The sequence below is a fragment of the Azolla caroliniana genome, unplaced genomic scaffold (assembly GCF_043228905.1).
Source record: "Azolla caroliniana isolate FFs.n. ecotype wild unplaced genomic scaffold, voAzoCaro1.0.p SCAF_72, whole genome shotgun sequence".
NCBI classification, from domain to species: Eukaryota; Viridiplantae; Streptophyta; class Polypodiopsida; order Salviniales; family Salviniaceae; genus Azolla; species Azolla caroliniana.
In genome coordinates, this window is record NW_028230507.1 from 1 (window position 1) to 19,613 (window position 19,613).

Genomic DNA, 19,613 nt, shown 5'->3' on the forward strand with positions numbered 1-19,613 from the left:
CCTCATGGCATCTCTTAAGATATGGCCCTTCATTTATACAGTCCTTTGGGTGTTGTTTTTGTTGTCTGTTGTATATGCAAACAAGGAAATCGAGTCGGACACAAGCGTGGAAACGTCCAAGTGGTATACCCACCATCAACATGGTGCATGGCCAAAGAAGGGTGGCTATAACCATGACCATCATGAACACCACCATGGAGGGTGGTCTTATAGGAAAGGTGGTTATCACCATGGTCATGATGGTCATGATGGTCATGATGGACATAGTGGACACCCCTAGTGTTTGGATCAACAAAGGCTTTTCTACGGCTTTTTCTTAAATAATGTAAAATAATTATGCCGTTTTATTAAGATGTTGATGTTATGCTTGCTTTCATTATCTCACAACCTAATATGTTATTAATATGATTCCATTTGAGCGAGTGTGTGTGTGTGTGTGTGTGTGTGTGTGTGTGTGTGTGTGTGTGTGTGTGTGTGTGTGTGTGTGTGAGAGAGAGAGAGAGAGAGGTAACACACATCCAATCCCTTTATTTCATTGCTAATCTTGTTTAAAATGTTGTGAAAACGTGACATTTGTGTTTCAAGGAGAATGTTGATACTTATCCACTCTCGCAAGGATGCTTAAATGATATGATACCATGATGCGTGTGTTGTGCTTCCATTGATTGTTGCTATAGGTGGCGCTATGTCTTGTTAGGAATCATCACACCACGATCTTAGAGATTAAACTATTTGTTAACATGCAATCCTCCACCTTGAGGTAACATTAAGATATAATACTAACATTCAATGTTAGGATATTCATGACTCATGAGTTAATTGTTATTCAGTGATATCGAGACCACAACAAATGATGCGCATCATGAAACTTCATAATTTAGTATGTCAAACATCTCTTACCCATCAATGATATAATACTAACCACCTTAAAATGTGTTCGGGAATTACACTTATTTAATGGGTGGTTAAAGAGAATGGCACCATCAGTCCTATTCCAATCACAATTATTTGCAACCATAATGTTTTGATGTTTCCAATTGAATATATTCCAAATCTTTGATCAGTTTGGTATTCATTCTTTACTACTAGCATTAACTTTATAACAATAAACCAAACTCCCAATTCAATATTGAGAATATGCTTTTATCACGAATGGGGGTATATGCAAAAAATTTGCGTATCTTGAGTAATACAACCAAAAGACCTCTGGTGATGCCTTGATAAAAAAATTAACAATTAATCGGGATTCAGGATCTCCACAAACACATTATTCTGACTTCTCGAAAGGAGAAGCTATAAAATCTTTATGTCGGGATGTATTGCATTCATACAAAATTACTAAACTTCTTCACTTATTAATATCTTCCAATATCGACATTGTGCAGCACGATCAACTGATTGTACACAGCCCACAGCACCCCAAACACTTTGTTGCAGGATAGTCTTTCAAATAAACCTCTCGACTCAAACCGATAATATAGAACATAAAAGACCTGTTCCCCTTGCCCATAACAACTCTAGTCACGGGCACAAGGCTGATCCGATGCCTTTCGCAGATAACTCTGGCAGCGGGTGGAATGGGAACACGCTCCGATATTATCGATGATGAAAAGCTTCCAAGACTTGGTGAATTTGGGAAATATGCAGGTTCACACTTGTAACTTTGGCTTTGATATAGCTCGGCTCCTTTGGCTCTATGGAAAACATCGTCAGGGACCGAGGTTGCATTCTTCGTGGCACTAACCCGCTTATGGAGTATCGTTCTCCTTCAATTCCAAAACAATACGATTAGACATGAAGAACAAAAAAAACACAGCAAATAGAACGTATGGCAAAAAGCAAAAACAAAGAATATAGCACAAGTTCTCACCATCTGACCACGAGGATCTTGCGATGAAGTAAGGCACCTTCTCCACGACACTGTTCACATCTAATAAGACCTCGTGAAGTGCATGCTGGACATGCAAGTTTGCCCTCCCCTCGACAGTTCTTACAACTATCACAAATGATGGAAAAAAGAAACCATATAAACATGCATTTGATTTTTTTTAAAACCATATAAAAAGAACCACGCATTTGATCATTATGTTGTATGAAATGTTAAAAGGAGACTGAAATGAGAGAGTTATATATAAATGACCTACATGGTATCAGAACCATCCAGGTGTGCGATAAGACCCCTTCCACGGCAAAATGAGCAGACAGTCATCAATCCGGCTACGTATTTTCCTGGCTCAGGGTTTGGATTGCATTTAGGACAAGGAAGTTCACCTCGCCCCACGCAACCTAGTAGGAATATTTAAAAATGGCTTTTAGAAATATACATTATGGTCATCACACTTTGAACTGGTTACAAACTCTTGTCACAATTATGCGCTAAACACTAGTCCCTGTATTATTATTAACAGATGGCAGTTTATAGTGCTAAAGGAATAACAGAACCTAAAAGGATTAGATAAGCACAGTGTGAACTGGTTACAAACTCTTGTCACAATTATGCGCTAAACACTAGTCCCTGTATTATTATTAACAGATGGCAGTTTATAGTGCTAAAGGAATAACAGAACCTAAAAGGATTAGATAAGCACGGCCTCATAGTCTAGCATTAAGTTTTCCATTTTATTTACTACTAGTGATAAACCAACCTTAATATGATTTAAAAGGTCACAAACAGACATCAAACAACACGCATACATCCTGTGTGCCTTTAGTTTTTGGGAGGCAAGCTTTAAATCATAATCATATCATGTCTTTCATTGTTCGCATACAACATCTTTAGGACTTTAAGAGAAAGTAAATACATATCTTCATTCATACATCTCTGGATGACACTCATTGACACTAACTACATCTTTCTCTTTCTAAGAGAAAAATGGAGGAGGTTTAAGGCAAGGAGAAATAGTACCTGGACATTTCTCCACAACTTCTGAGTGTGGAAGTTTCCTTCGAGCCTCTTTTCTCGAAACAAAGAGGAGCGGAAACTCCTCTTTCATATCCACTTCCCACGCGCCTAGCATTCTCCCACCATTTTTACTATCAATCCCTCCTCCACCATAGGGCTCAACCTCATCAACTACATCTCTTTCTTCAATAAATGTCTCTAATGTACCAATATATGAGTTGCAATCCTCTATTTTCTGGATGTTCCATGTCCTGGCAGGTGACCTACCCCAACAGCAATGATGGCCAACATGGTCTATCAGCAACTCCCTTACTTCTCCTTCTTCTAAGACCTGGAATCTTAAGACACAAAACAAGTTGCGTTAAAATATGAAGCTCCAAAATATATGAGAATATTGCATTTGGGTCTTGTCGAAGAGTGACAAGAAAATTTGCATTGTATAAAAGTGACATGAAATTTGCATTAGATTTTTGTAAAAGCGACAAAAAAATTTACTATAGAGTTTGGAAATGAGAAGAACCTTGCGTGCTCCTCATCATGAAGTTGTGGTACAGGAATACTTGGAGTTGTGAGTGTCTGCGTGGTTCCTATAAATAACGAAAATCATTTTACAATTTCAGACACTGAGCATCAGAATGGTCCATATGACATAAATCGACGATAATGCATGTGGTATGTCATAGATAAATTGATGCATGATGTCCTACACCTAATCATGTGATTCCTGATGGCCTATTTGAATATAACTTAATCATACCTCAGTCTTGATATATTTTTGCCTTTTTCTAGTAATCCCAGATGTTATGCATGCGTATGAATCAATGCATCAAGATACTGGATCTCTCCTAATTTCATATAATTATTGCTACATGTTACCACACTGCTACATCATCTTGCATAACATCTAAAATCTCTTCATTCGCACTCGGATTGATGGCAGAGGTACTTGTCCCACATCAACATGGCTACAATCAATATCACAACCTACAACAACTGACTACCATTCTCATCCATCGCCATAATCAGCATCGTAGCTCGACATACCTGACGCATTGTAGGAAAACTCTAGCCATTTTGAATCATGGCAAGGTGTAACTTCTGTACTCCCATCTTCCTAACTCTTCCACCGCTTCCAAAGTGCTCTGCAACTCTCTTACTACCAAAGCTACTATAATCCGATTCCCCAGTAACACAACTATTCACAAATCAGCACTACCACTTTATGCATCATGAATTATAATCTTTCTCTTCTTCATAGAACTCACAAAAAATTTCCGCAGGTCTAGAGGCATAGATAAACCTGCTTTGATTTTTCACCTTCCTTTCTTGATGAAAATCTTCTCCACTTCTTCCTCTATCGACAGGGGATGCTTCAACTTAAAACTTCATCTGCATCCATCAATCCAACTTCTACATTAAAATCTGCATCTCCATTACTTAAACATATTTTCCTGCTTGAAATAGTATCTAGTAAATTCCCCTGCCTTCTCCCAACGATTCCAAATATAAACAAATCTTACCAAAAAATCAATAACCATTTCCTGATTATGCATAGAAAAACCTTCATCTACTTCTAAGAATCCATGTAAGGCAACAAGAATTGCTTCATAATATCACTCTTAAACAACACCCACTCCTCTTTCGGTAGCTCAATCAAACCATTCTCAAGTTTATATGCATTGCTCATCAACCATAAAAACTGTGCCCTCTTTCGAGATAAACACGTGTCTTCATTTTTTCTCCCCTCTAAAGTAGCCATTCTCTTGAGTATAAACACCAAATGGAATCCTTGCTGAGAGTATGCATGCAGAATTTGTAGATCCATGGTGTCCCATTAAATTTTTGAAGGCCATAAAACCTTTACATAAGAAAGGTATTATAGGTACAATCTTTATTACGAGACTTGGAGAATCCATAAAACCTTTACATAAGAAAGGTATTATAGGTACAATCTTTATTAAAGGCTCATAAAGTTTTACAACACCGACCAGCACATAAGCTGCCGCACAAAGTTGTGGCCAAGCTTCCTTGACTATGAGCATGGAAATGTCGTTACCTTGCATCAAAAAGATCATGATGCCATTATCGTCTATCTGAAGGACACATTACACTGGAGTCTTTTGAAAGTCGACATACATGCAGATAACTTGCACAAGTCAGTTGGTGGTGTTCATGAGATGAACAAATTGGGGAATCCAACTCGAATTTTGCTGGGTGCCAAATACGAGACTACCCTTTCGTGTTTTAATTAATTTTCAACATCACTCCTATAATTAAGCCCATTTGGACCTTTGCCCTACTCTCTCTTGCAATGAAGACATCGACAGTCAAACCAGATCTATGTGATTGTATAATACCGTTTTACCAAAACCCCTTCCCCTGTCAACCGTTTTACCAAACCTAAAGAAAACCTATCATCCGCTTCAAGAGCTTAGAACCTCCAACATGTGAACGAGATCAATATGCATCCTCCTAATTTGAACAATTTAGTCCACAACAAGGAGATCTCATGGTCACAAGCTCAGATCTTGGTCATACACCCCCCTCTGAGCATATAGATATGGGTCCAACAAAATTCTTTCATATCTTTAGAGACCCTTTCAACTTGTGGATGCTGGGGCCCTTGGAAGTTGGCATGGCAGTGAAATCTTGTAGATGAAATGTCTCTTGCCTTCGATGTTGTGTTTTTCCCAAATTTATCTTTTACTATGTTGGCTGATAGGCACCTAAGATCAACAAAGACATGCAAGTCTATCTCTTCCCAATTCGTACCCAAACATTGAAGATGATGAGGTTTGTTGGTAGAGATTGATCAGGCAATCCCAAGCACCAATTCTATAATCACGATGGTTTATCTTGATGGAGTGCTGCAACACCATTGATTGGACAAACACAAAACATAAAATTCCTAGAGATAGGCCAACCACAATATAGTCTGGGCATGCTACGGACAGGAAATCCATGGAATATGAAATATAAAAAGGCACCCTTGGAGCACCGAGTATTGTTTGTTATTACTCTCCATGTGTTCTTGATATGGGCATTTCCCTCTATGATGATAATGGATATATAGCTTTAATACCTTTATTTTTGTGCAAGATGGATATATAAAATTTCATCAATCTCATGCATAAAACGCAACCAATCACAACTTAATATAATTAGGAGAGATCCTTCTAGTATGAACCAATCCTGGCGTCAATACATTGCTTCTTGTTCTTTCTAGATTTTCCTCCAAGAACACTTCTGTTTTGCAAGATAGATACACAAAATATAATCCAACAAATTTACAGAATATGATCAATCATATGCATAAAATATAATTAATCACATAATTAATGTGATTCAGAGAGATCCCCCTAGTATGGGCCAATCTCACTTTTTGTCTCTAGATTCCTTCCAATACGCACTTAGTAAGAATTTTTGGTGCAAGATAGATGCATAGAAGCTAATAAAACACATGGATAAAATATTATCAACCACATTTATCAAATATAACCTATCATATGTTTTAGAGGAGGTTATTTTTACCATGGACGCCTCCTGGTGCTGCCTCTGGCTCTTCAGGAGTAATAAGAGCTCCATAGATCCACACTGGGTAAGGATCTGTCGATGCGGCGGCTCGGATCTCATCGCCACTCACTGCAGTGGTGGCTTCCACAGCAACAAGTTTTCGGAGAGAGTTTCTTACATATTCATCTTGAGCCCATTCAGAGAGCTTTCCTTCCTTCTCCACTACATAATAATTAATAAAAATGTGTTCTTCAAACATATAACAAACAATATTCCAAGATGCTTTGATGGATTTGATACGGTCTCTCCACTACATAATAACAACATACAGGGGTCGTCCAATATATACCAACAAAATTTCTATCAATAATTTACAACTTTACCACATGGAATTTATAGTGGTTCTCCACTACATAATAATTAATGCACATGGAATGCTCAGATATATAACAACAATTTTCCATCAAAATTTCCAAATTTTTTGATGGATTTGATAGAATTTCTCCAACAAGGGATAATCAATGCACACTAGTTCTTCAAATATATCTAACACATTTCTGTCAAAAACATCTGAAGCTTTTTCTGTGCATTTGATAGAATATCTCTACCACACGATAATCAATACACATGGGTTCTTCAAACATATTTAGCATACATTTCCATCAAATTTCCAGGTTTTTTCTGTGAATTTAATAGGATTTCTATGCCATGTATTAATCAAATTTGTAGTCGGAATTTCATGGATTTTATAGTGTTCCCATCGATTCAATGGGCACATTGAAATTTCCATAGAATATATCCATGAAATTCCCTATTTATCCATAGATGCGATACTTCTTTTCTAATTTGAAGAAAGTTTCCATCAAATTTCCCCCAAAAACTTAGCATTCTTGTTTTTATCTCGAATGAATTTCGCAACAAAAGGTCCACTTCCATGGATTAGATAGAAGGTTTTCGTTTTCCTCTTTAACTTGAATAATGGATTTTGCTTGTCTTCCATGGATTATTTACCATGCTGCTTTCTTTTTTCTATTCTATTTTGTTTTGTTTTGATTTTTTTTTTGGGTTTTTTACCTGAAGCTGGAAGCGCTCGCAAATCTGCAAAGAGGGGAGCAGAAGGAGAGGAGGATAAGAGGGGCTGCCTATGATCATCAGCCATGGGTGCAAAAAAAGCCCTTGAAAAAGCTTCCTTCTGTCCTGGGTCTCCTCTACACAAGCTCTGATAAATAATAGTCTCACATATGATTTTCACAGAGAGAGAGAGAGAGAGAGAGATGAAAATATATCATATGTTCACCATTGAATGCATTTGGTGGCCCTTTTCTTTTTCATTCTCTGTATTTTTTTTTTAACTCTTTCAAGTGGGATGGCCATGGGGCCCCTGCTCCTGCTCCTAGTCCTGGCCCTGGCCCGGCTCTGTCCTGCTAATCGATGGCTTTGTCATGTCTTCCGAAGGAAGGAATCGGATGGCCGGCAATACTCACATCTCATGCCAATCACTCACTCCACCGAACCCAACCCTATCTTTCCCGACCACGGGGCTTGGAACCAGTCGATCCGGCACCACCTATCTGTAGAACCCACCACACCCTATCATGCATGACCCTGGGACTTAGAGCTAGTCAATCTGGGGACACCTGTCTGTAGTGTGTGGGTGCAGTAGTCGGTATCTTTCACGGTCAAGGATCTCGTGTTCCACACCACAGAACGCCCACATCCCATAGGAACCCCCCCCCCCCCCCCCCCCAAAGTCATGTGTGATAGTTATTGGTGTCATACCATTAATGGTCTTCCGAATGGTGGAAAGGGTATGAGTAAAAATTGTTTTTCTCCTCTTCGGTAAATCTTGGTCAACCCACCTACGGTCGGCCTTGCTTTATCCGTAATACACACATGGGTTTTTTGATAGATCCACTTTATTCACATGTTTCATGGGAGTGGGGTATACAATTCCACGTCCAATGTCCATTTGTCTCATTTGTTGGAGTAATCCTTCTACACACTGAATCGAAATTTAGTGAAGGAAATGTGCATTAGCATAGGCAACTCTTTTTATATACCCAAACCATAGGACATGTATGTGTTTATGGGGGCATAGAAATAGTTGCTCATTTGCTAATTGGGCCTCTACCTAACCTTAAATTGAGTCCTAATGCATTGTTCTACGTGTAATAACATACCATGCATATATGTTGTCTCGTAATGATGCCCAATATCTCCAAGTTTTTCTCATATGTATTTATGCAAGTGATGTATGTGTGAGTGTGTGAGCACACACACGTGCACACATTATAATTTAGTATCATGTGTCACCAAAATATCACTACTTGTACATAAAGTAATATATCGCCTCACTACATTCTAGTGTTGATTGATAATTGAATGAATGATCTAATGAGGTTGAATACATCCAAACAATTCTTAGTTTGACCTTAATGAGGTGACACAAGAATCCATTTAACTAAAAGAATTATTACTTTACTTTTAATAAGGAGGCATACAAGCTTATCTAACTAATGAGGTAGATTCATCAAAACAATTATTAGCAATGAGGTAAAATTCATCAAAATAATTGTTAGTTTGCTCCTAATATGGAGTCCATCTACAATCGTGTGTCAAACACCAAAAACATTGAAGTAACATAATGGCACACCTAGTTATCACTCGAAGTAATAATGAGTGCACAAAATTCAATCTATAAAAAGCATGTTCACACTCGACAACATAGAAATCATTAGTGGTTATGCACAAAATATTAATGTTAGATTGTTACACATTTGATAGCAAGCATTCCATGTAATGAACATACATGCAAATCAAACAAACAAAAGATGTTGAGTTCTAATTGCCAAATTTCATGTGAAACTTCTATATGTTTTTCAAGCAAATGAAACCGAAGTACATAGTATGCAATATTATTAGTAGCATATTTTAACAATGTGACATTAGCATTGAAATTTGAAGGCCTAGTTCCAAACCCTGTTTAATTGTAAATGTAAATATTTAATGACGCGTGCAAGAACTTTTTTACATGTAAAAAATATTGAAACAAATTTAAATATGCCTTATTTTGAACTCACACCATGATTGTTACACATCATACAACATAAACATCTAACATAAAGATAGTTTACAAAGCAAGGCTCCCATTTATAGTCATCTCAAAGCTTAAGGGGGTTTGCTAGTGGTGGTAGCATAAAATTGTGATCTTTGCACCAAGATATTGTAGATGTATTTGCATTCTAACTGAGATTGTATCTAGAATATGATTAAGGCCTAATTTATTGTAAATGTAATTGCACACTACTATAAATATAGAATGAGGGGAGGTAAGAAATTGCAAACTAATTTATAATAACCTTGAGTAAGATTCTAGTGTATACTAACTTAGCCCATAACCATGTCATTACATGTTTAAAGCACAATGAGAAATCATTGCATTAACAAATCATATACGAAGCTTCCATGTCACCATAACCATACTTATAAATTTCATCAATTACTATATGTTCACTAAGTTGCATCATTGAATCTCCAAGCCTTCACATATATAAACATAAACCTCTAGTGGCAGAACTTGTCAAGTCTTCATAGTCATAGTTTGCAAAAATGCATGATTATTGTTTTGCTCCAGAAAAAAGCTTTACAACATTGAAATCCACACATTTCCAACATACAAATCGAATGGTATAAGATGTCCATTATACTCTACTCTTGACCAGAATCTTTAAGAGCATACCTGTCACCCTTCTTCCAATGCACAATAAAAACCATCAACAATTACACAATGTCTGAAAGATCAACTACAAGAGCTAGTACAATTTCTGAAAAGGCAATTTTCATTATAGTTAAAATCCACATGTAATTAATGATAACTAAACTATTATCCAAATTCTTCAAACACATACCTATGGTACATAAATTTGTGGCATTAACTTTTAATCTGGTATAATAGCACACGTCCATTGATTTTTTGTTATACAAGAGAAAATTATCTCAAGCATGGGCCAATCATGAGTCCATGAATCAACATGCAGTTATATAACATGTGCATATGATCAAGGTGACAATGCCATAGCCAAACTTCTCCAAAACATCCAACCAGTCTCTAAACACCGACGGTTTAACCCCAATGCTCAAGTGTCTTTAAGACGGGAGATATTTGACCATTCATGATCAAACAAATCACTTCATCATATTTGGTTGTATGTCAAATGTTCCAAACACTTCAACGGTGTCCCAACTATGCATTTTCACCAATTCAATTCAATGGCAAGCTTCCGTAGATCTCGGACTTGCTTGATTGCATGCTCTTTCTGTTGCTGAGATAAACGAATAGCCACAGATTGAGGGTCGAGACCTTCCGGAATTTGGACTTCGGAATGCACTTGAACTATCTCAGCTAGAAATGCATCAACTTCTTGGACAAAATCTAGACGAAGAAGAATATCATCCTCGGGCATATCTATCGGGCCTTGATGCTGTTGAGTCAAATCCAGAACTGAATATCAATCAGTATGCAAACACCATCAAAAACTTCCATTTTGTTTTCATTTCCCTCAAAATATTGGTTGGATCCACAATATTCACAAGTTAGAGCCATATGTGGTCCATAAAAGAAATGCAATCAGCCATACATGTGGAAAAGAAAAATGAAGCAAGTGATTACAAGTTAAAACATTAACAATGCTTATCATGCACAGTATGGTATCTTGAGAGATTCTAGAGTTAATATAAATTTTATTTTGATGGGATTTTCAATCACATTATGTTCAACATACAAACATCCATTAGATTGGATATTTGAGGTATGGAAACCAACCCTTTTCACCCTGCAGATTTTGTAATACTCCCTCCTCTTATATTGTAGCTTCATGTTGTTCTAGCATCAATAGATTATTATAATCTTGTTTCACTTAGTCTCGTTGTTATAAGTATTAATCTTTTCATAGTCCCATCCCTAACATTTTATCTTCCAAAGCTATGCAAGAATATGTCACAATCAATTTCTAGAGACTTACCGATTGAAGGTCAACTCCTGGGGGTGCTAGAACAGTGAACGCATCTTCAGGAGGGAAAGTCTTGACCATGGCTTGGCGACAATGTCGAATCCATTCATCATAGCTTAAACCATCATTTAAGTTAAGAAGCTCATCCAAGAATTGCATGGCAGGACTTGCCTCTCGCCTCATCATTTCTGCCTAGCATGGTAATAAAAACCACAAATACTTTATTGCATTTCAGGTTTTCACAATTTGTTACATATTGCTTGCAAATTGCAAATGTAAAACCACCATAACAAAGCAGTCACTTCATACACATTATATATAAAACATGATTATTGTATAATACAATATCATTTTGCCTCATGATGTATTCTAACAGACATATTATAATAACTACTGGGGCTGCTATCAAGCCTTGAAATCACAAGAGAAGACCCTTCATGGACAAACTTTTAGATAAATAATAAGTTTGGAACAAGAAACTAGAGAAACAAAAACACATGTAATTGTGAATACCTCAATACGCCTAAAGAGTAAATCAAGTGCTTGAATAACATGCCGTTCATCCTGATAGGAAACAATAATCATGGAGACCAAGGATACCAAATCAACATTAAATGAAGTAATAAAAGAAACATTATGGTATTATTTCAATATGTATGTATATGCAACCATTTGTCCTTGGTTGATCATTCAATTAACTATCAATTTACGAAAGGAATGTATACACTATTATAAACATTACATCATGTCGGGCAAGCTCCATCCGATTTTGTATCACCAAGAGCACTAGTGCTGAGAGCTTTCCTTCTTCGGCAGCTTCTTTTATCCTCTGTTTCATTACTCAAAATTATGTAACTTCTAACAAATTCTCACTGAACCTAAAGAGATTCCATAACTTCAATACTTGTGTGTCAGCCAAGCACAGGGTCCTACCAATCTAAAGTTATAAGAAAAAATTTGTTATTTTTCTATACAAACTAAAGATAGAGAACAAATGTTTCTTACCTCTTCTATTTCTTCCCCAGCTCTAATGAAGCTTGCAACAAGTGCTTTTGCTTCTTTAACTTCTTCTTCAGCAAAACCTTCCAATCTTTTGCTTATCTCTCGATAACTTTCTGTTTTATCTTCTTCTTCCTGATCTTCAAGCTCCCGTCTCTTCTTCAACTCTTCAGTTTCTTTTCGCCGCTCTCTTTGCCACTCCTGCACTACAACAGACACATAACTGTTCATAATTTCCTTCAAATAAAAACAAATGTAAAGTGAGATTTTATCAAATTAAAACACAGAAGAAAACTCAACTTATCTCTGGTTGGGTTTTCATTATCTCCCCAAATGCCCTAGTTCACATCTCTCTTAAACAACTATATGGTTGATTTATTTTTCTTTTTGTCAGTTATATCTGCTACTTGAACAAATTACGTTGTCAGTTCATTCACTTTTCCTCTCTTTCAGGGGTTGACCAGGGGCCTCTAGGAATAGCAAAATGTAGAGGCAATCTAAGGAAACAAGGAACGCTTGCAGTATTTTGGTGCAATATGATCCTCTCTTTTATATTTTCAAATAATACTCCCAAACAAAATCTAATGAGACGTTAATAAGTACATCTTGTATCTACTAATAGATTATGAATAGAAAAAACAATGCAAATTAGAAGTATTTCAGAAAGATATCAATTTCACGAGCATAAAACACAAAAAAACAGCCATATTTAAAAGTCAAAGCAGCTGTGGAACATGAAAAGGCATCATCTGATATTCATATTTTGTCCTTTAAAAAGAATCATTACTACGTACATGGATTCCCATGTTTTTTTCCATATATACAACATAGTCCAACAAGCATTTCAAGGAATTTGAATTTTGTACGATCAAATTTTCCACTGTAAAAGCACAAAACTATATAGCCAGAATAGTTTATATTAAAGAATACAGAGCCTTGTGACACAAAAGAACAAAGGAATTCAACAATAAGTTTTTTGTTAACAAATGTATTCCTCCATCATTTTTCCTCCTTCGATAAACTCATATTTCATGTCTCCTTTGTATATATTCAGCAGAAAAGGAGGTTGTAAATACATGATATACAACTTCCACTAAATCAATTTCCTAATCAAAGACAACAGGCGAATCACAGAAAAAATATTCATTTTAACATAAAAATAGCTAAGAGAAATTTGTACAATGTCTATCCAGAATGCATTTGTTAATTTGAATAAAGTCTAAACCTCTACCTCATCATCTATATTGGGATGCAATCCTCCAAGTGGTGCAGTTGAGACCTCATTTGGGGATGTAAAGCATTTAAGCTTGTTATTCCCATGAGAGCAAAAAGCAAGGCGTCTACTGACAAATCCGATGAGAATGGGAATGAAAGGTTTCTGACATAATGTGAAAGTATGGTAGCGGACAAGAGACTCCATATGCTCTGATTCAAAATCACAAAAATACTCCAATTAAAAACGTTAAGAGTACTTAAATCTATGTGCACATGAACAAACACATGCATACATTAACTACATACATATACATCATTACATAGGCACATACATACATTACATACACACACCTACATATATACAAACACAAAAATACACACACAGACATACATACACACGTACACACGTACATATGTGTATGCATGACTATGTAACACTACATACACACATACGTTGGGGCATACGTATGTACCATGTACTAATTTACATGCTCAAGTACAGACAGATACACCTAATCAAGTACATGAATACACCTACACATGTTCATATATGCACACTCATTCATAGACAAACACCAGGTATACATAGAAACATGCAATTGAGCGCGCGCACACACACACACATATGTATTTGTACATACATACAAATATGGATATACACATCCACGCGTACATACCCATATATACATACATACATGATACATACATCCACACACAGTCGTACCCAGCACATACGTATATGCATACATACAGCACCATGGCTACCATGAAATTGGAGTAAAGGTGAAATGCCAAGAATCTCTAGAGAAGAAGAAGGAAGAAGGAGAAAGATAGAGTAATACCTCAGGGTAACGAGCTGCAGGAGCAGGGGGGGCATGAGAAGACTCTGCAAGCGAGGTCTTGGGTTTTTCTTCACGTTGGGTAAGATAAGCCCATATGTTCTAAAACTCCATGTAGAGAAGAATACTCAATGTATGTATGTACATATGTGTACATACATACATACAACTATATAATGTATGTATGTATGTATGTATGTATGTATGTATGTATGTATGTATGTATGTATGTATATATGTATGTATGTATGTATGTATGTATGTATGTGTGTGTGTGTATGTATGTATGTGTGTATGTATGTATGTATGTATGTATGTATGTATGTATGTATGTATGTGTATGTATGTATGTATGTATGTGTGTGTATGTATGTATGTATGTATGTATGTATGTATGTATGTATTTATGTATGTGTGTGTATATATTTATGTATGTATGTATGTGTGTATGTATGTATGTTTGTATGCCCGCATGTGTATGTATTTATATGTGTTTGTACATACATATGTGCAAATCCTTTGAGATATTAGATCCATGAAACCTCAACAACTTGGATCAAATCTTACTGGGATAGCTATGAGCCACATGATCATTATTAAAGCTCAATCACATCCCAAGTAAATTTTCTACCACACTGATGTGCACTAGGGATCGTTTTATTATGGCTGCACACCCAATGAACACAATTGTAATCATAACAAATAGGAGATTTTGTCGCCTAAAGCATAGTGTGAAAGCACAGTTTACACAACTAATATAAGAGACCTTGAACAATCTCGTTATTGCTAATAGATACAAGGTTACCTTGGTCAAATTCATAAACATGAAGGTGTCGAGTTAATTGAATCTTGTTTCATGCAACAATAAGGGTTTGGGCTCAAGTTTCAACCCTCAAGCAACTACTTTCACGTTCTATTCATGATAAAGAGTCCTCATAATTTTAGCACACACTAACAATTTGCCTTCTTAAAAATGTAGTTTACAAATTGACAATGATCTTTATCATTTTCGTTCATTTTCCCTTGAGCATTGGTAGTGCATTAGAAGTGAAAAGGAATAAATACATGTTGTCTTAAACAGATTCTTCTTTCTTTTCAGAATCTCCACAGATGACTTAGGTGCAAAACATGATGAGGTTATAACAATGCATGGCATGTATGAGGTGCAAAATGCTAGGTAATAATAACGCAGTAATAACTAATTATGGAGTGTATCGGTCTTGGAATCTTAGTCAAATGACTCGATGCAAAAGTGTTTTGACATTTACACCATAACTTGAGGCATAATAGCATGCTCCCCATATCCATGTGAGAATCTTCGACAAATACTTAGCATGGATAGTGAGGAAATAATACACTAGACATTGAGGTACAAACAATCATATCTATCCACTATTTTCGTTTTTCCAAATCATGAACAAATGCTGGATACAAAAAGAAAAGCATGCAATCCTTTGGAATTAATTACCTTTCACTGATGAGTTTTCATGATATCGATATATTGTAATATGTGATGTTCAATGTTTTTTTTTTACTTTAGGCAATATTTGAAGCTTCGGATGAGGTTTCATGATATCTATATATTGTAATATATTGTATGTAGGTCTGGGTTTTCACCTAATGATGAAATATGAGGTAATATCATATTTCACCTCATTTCTGTAATATCATATTTCTGATTGGAAAACTCAATATGAGATGAAAATCCACAAATTTTTACATTACAAAATGACCAGCAGATTTATCGCTATTATTTTTCTTAAGACTAGAAATGTTCATCCATACATTCACGTATATATGCACATGTATACTTATTACATATATATATATATATAGGTCGTATGTGTAAATGTATGTATATGTGTGCATGGTACATGCATACATACCTATATGCAAGTTTGGGCATAGTAAATAACACATGCATGTATGTGTGCACACAATACATCGATTCCAACTATCATGAGTATGAAATCATCCGAGGTTTACTCTCACTCCTGATTTACAGGAATAAAAACACTCATAAATACATTACAAAGTACATCATACATGCATGTATACATATATGTATGCATATATGTAAATGGTACACACGCCCACCTATACACGCAAAATGTACCACAGTTTATTACTCACTCTCAAAGCATCCCTCTCCTTGCAGTTCAGCTGCTAAATATACACTTTCCATGCAAACATATGCCGAAGCGCACTTTTCATCCAGTCATATCGATTGATTGAATGCCCATCTTCCAAATCTTACATTTGTCCATTTTCTACAAGTGTCAACTGTTACACTTGCGTGTTCCTCTAGTAGCTTTGATGTGAACCATTTTCCCTATACATGGGCACTTTTTACTCTAGTGCTGGCTAGAGGTTTTTTCCCCATGTTACCACATACATGAGTCACTCATATGTGGTGGTACTTAGTACTTAGGGATATATATTTCAGCTCCTAATTTTTTTAAGAATCATTCATCAATAGAGAGCTATTCCAGCCATTGCCTTCCTCGTGTGAGTGCTTCTTTCTTTGAGCTTCTTGTGTGTTTCCCACTCTTTCTCACATACCCAACAGTGGTATCAGAGCCAAGTTCTTCATCCTCTCCATCTTCGGTTGTCCGCATCGCGGTGTCGCGGCGCGCGCGCACTTTTCATTGTGCAAAATCAACTTCCGAATATAGAGAAGTGTATTTCAGCACTTGGAGCGCATTTTCAGCAGGTACCCTGCTGTTTTACCCCCATTTCGAAGCCGTTCGTGTAGTCGAAATCGTCATCCGAGTGATAGTTTGTGAGCTGCATTTTCAGCACTCATTTCCGATTTGTTGAGGTAATATTTTACCACTTTCTTGTTCTTTGGTAAAATGGCAAACAATGGTGATTTGTTTGGCATGCTTCAAGCTGAAGATAAGCTTGATGGGACAAACTATCCAATGTGGTCCTACATGATGAAACACGTTCTTGTTGCCAAACAACTATGGAACATAGTGGTAGATGTAGATCGACGCCCCGCCGGTCCTACTACTTCACAGTCTACTATCACAGATACAGGTTCATCTTCGAGCACAGTGACTTCATCTACTCCACCAACACAAGAGCAACTTAGATGGGATGGAAAAGATGCTCAAGCTCATGCATTGATTGCACTTTCTGTGAAGCGTCATATAGTTCCACATATTCGGTCATGCTCTACGTCCAAACAAGCATGGGACACTCTTGCTTCGTTGTATGCCGTGCGTAACGAAGCACGTGTTGCATATTTGAGAAAGCAACTTGAGGATGTATATATGGCTGAAAATGAGTCGGTAGATGTGTATGTGACACGCATTAAAGATTTGAAAGAGCAATTGGCAAACATTGATGAGATCATTTCGAATACATCACTTGTCTCTACGTTGTTGAAAGGATTACCCGAATCTTTTCAAAGCTTTGCTACTACTATTCGTTTGGTTGCAAAAGGGAATACGGATATGTACGCATTTGATGAGGTTGTGTCTCTTCTTTTGCAAGAAGAACAATCTAGAGTGAATAGAAGTGGTTTGATAGAGGGAACACAAGCACTTGCTATCTCACAAAAAGGAAAAGGCAAGCATGGTTCAGCTTTTGGTTCTTCAAAACCAAAGCCTCAACCTCCCTCTTTCACTTATTCCTCTAATGATGGTGATTTGCAAAAGAAGAAAAGATGCAAATATTGTCGAAAGGTTGGCCATACGATTGAAGAATGTAGAAAGCTTGTTAAGCGCAATGAGAAGAAGAAGGAATCCGGCATGACCATTTCTGAAAATGTTTCAAGTGCAAAGAGTGATGAGGCCAACATGGCTCAAGATTATTGGGCATGTGTTGTTACATATCATTATGATGCATCATTGCACTCTAAATGTATGGTTGTAAGTGAGATTGATTCGGATTGGTTCTTTGATAGTGGTGCTTCAAAGCACATTACTTCATGCAAAAGCTTTTTTGCATCCTTGAAAGATGCACCCAAAGGTGGACATGTGGTGTTTGCAAACAATGCCTCTTATCCTATCATTGGAGTAGGAGAAATTGAGCTTTCGGCTGCAAATGGAGGTGTTGTCATCTTAAAGAATGTATTGTATGTGCCCGGTATCAAGAAGAACTTAATTTCGGTTCCTTTGATTGCCAAAGCCGGACTTCATGTACATTTTGTTGATGATAAGTGCATGGTTCACGATTATAGCAATGGTGATGTTATCGTGATGTTCGGTACATTATGCAATGGCTTGTACCGTTTAGATACATACAAGAGGGCTTCTCTAAATGCCTTGGCTGTACATACTTCTTCCATGGCTGAAATGGAGCTTTGGCATGCTCGTTTTGGTCACTTGAACTTCAATAGTTTGCTTCACTTGCAAAAGAAGGATATGGTTATTGGGTTGCCTACACTTGAGTCCATTGAAAAATATGCATGTGAAGGTTGCATTCTTGGAAAAATGCATCGTGCTTCTTTTCCAAAAGATAGTCATACACACACTACAAGAAAATTACAACTTGTTCATAGTGATGTGTGTGGTCCTGTAAAGACTCCATCTTTTGGAAAGCGTGTATATTTTGTTACCTTCATTGATGATGCTACTCGTCATACATGGGTGTATCCTATGAAAGCAAAGAATGAAGTCTTTTCTTGCTTCAAATCATTTTTAGCTATGGCTGAAAATTTTTCCGCAAATAAGCTCTTGACTCTACGCACGGATCGTGGTGGCGAATATATGTCACATGAGTTTAATGCTTTTCTTTGTGAAAGAGGTATTTTACATCAATGTACGGTGCCATATACACCTCAACAAAATGGTGTTGCAGAACGCAAAAATAGAACACTCTTAGAGATGGCACGATGTATGGTTAAAGGAAAGCATCTTCCTAACAAGTTTTGGATGGAAGCGGTTATGTGTGCAAATTATGTGTTGAATCGTTGCCCTACAAAAGCGTTGAGAGTCATTACGCCATATGAGGCTTGGAATGGACATAAACCTATGGTTAGTCATATGCGTGTGTTCGGTTGTTTGGCATATGCTCTTGTGCCATCACAACAACGTCACAAACTTGATGACAAGGCAAAGAAATGCATATTTGTTGGTTATAGTGCGGAAAGTAAGGGATATCGTTTGTATCATCCATTGACGGACA

The 19,613-nt window shown here is 36.8% G+C and overlaps 2 protein-coding genes and 1 long non-coding RNA gene across 4 annotated transcripts; 1 reads left to right on the plus strand and 2 right to left on the minus strand.

The window, feature by feature from the left end:
* Positions 1-6: 6 nt before the first annotated feature.
* On the plus strand, positions 7-634 carry LOC147849373 (uncharacterized). Its single transcript, XR_015531794.1, has 2 exons — positions 7-448; positions 508-634. It is a non-coding gene; the product is annotated as an uncharacterized LOC147849373 (long non-coding RNA).
* A 525-nt stretch (positions 635-1,159) lies between these two features.
* Positions 1,160-7,646, minus strand: LOC147849374 (uncharacterized). Its single transcript, XM_087337597.1, has 7 exons — positions 7,490-7,646; positions 6,434-6,637; positions 3,423-3,489; positions 2,906-3,240; positions 2,145-2,286; positions 1,871-1,996; positions 1,160-1,766 (listed from the first exon to the last, which is right to left on the minus strand). Exons 1-7 carry the CDS (start codon positions 7,572-7,574, stop codon positions 1,391-1,393), a joined length of 1,335 nt encoding a protein of 444 aa, XP_087193723.1. The 5' UTR covers positions 7,575-7,646; the 3' UTR covers positions 1,160-1,390.
* Positions 7,647-10,231: 2,585 nt separating this feature from the next.
* Positions 10,232-14,582, minus strand: PAC (pale cress protein (PAC)). Of its 2 annotated transcripts, none has more exons than XM_087337606.1 (7): positions 14,481-14,582; positions 13,655-13,848; positions 12,430-12,624; positions 12,167-12,253; positions 11,938-11,988; positions 11,437-11,616; positions 10,232-10,896 (listed from the first exon to the last, which is right to left on the minus strand). In XM_087337606.1, the coding sequence occupies exons 2-7, from the start codon at positions 13,841-13,843 to the stop codon at positions 10,669-10,671; spliced, it is 930 nt and encodes a 309-aa protein (XP_087193732.1). In that variant the 5' UTR covers positions 13,844-13,848; positions 14,481-14,582; the 3' UTR covers positions 10,232-10,668. The 2 variants fall into 2 exon arrangements, with proteins under 2 accessions (XP_087193732.1, XP_087193731.1); XM_087337605.1 differs by lacking the exon at positions 14,481-14,582 and adding an exon at positions 14,363-14,402.
* Positions 14,583-19,613: the final 5,031 nt, after the last annotated feature.

Coding starts and splice junctions, on each gene's coding strand:
- LOC147849374 (XM_087337597.1), bottom strand. CDS start 7,574: ATGGCTGATGATCATAGGCAGCCCCTCTTATCCTCCTCTCCTTCTGCT. Junction 6,638..7,489: donor GCGAGCGCTTCCAGCTTCAG/GTAAAAAACCCA, acceptor ATTATTATGTAG/TGGAGAAGGAAGGAAAGCTC. Junction 2,287..2,905: donor AGTTGTGGAGAAATGTCCAG/GTACTATTTCTC, acceptor TATTCCTACTAG/GTTGCGTGGGGCGAGGTGAA.
- PAC (XM_087337605.1), bottom strand. CDS start 14,387: ATGTATGCATATACGTATGTGCTGG. Junction 13,849..14,362: donor TGCATATACGTATGTGCTGG/GTACGACTGTGT, acceptor ATTTTGAATCAG/AGCATATGGAGTCTCTTGTC. Junction 10,897..11,436: donor CAGGAGTTGACCTTCAATCG/GTAAGTCTCTAG, acceptor TTGACTCAACAG/CATCAAGGCCCGATAGATAT.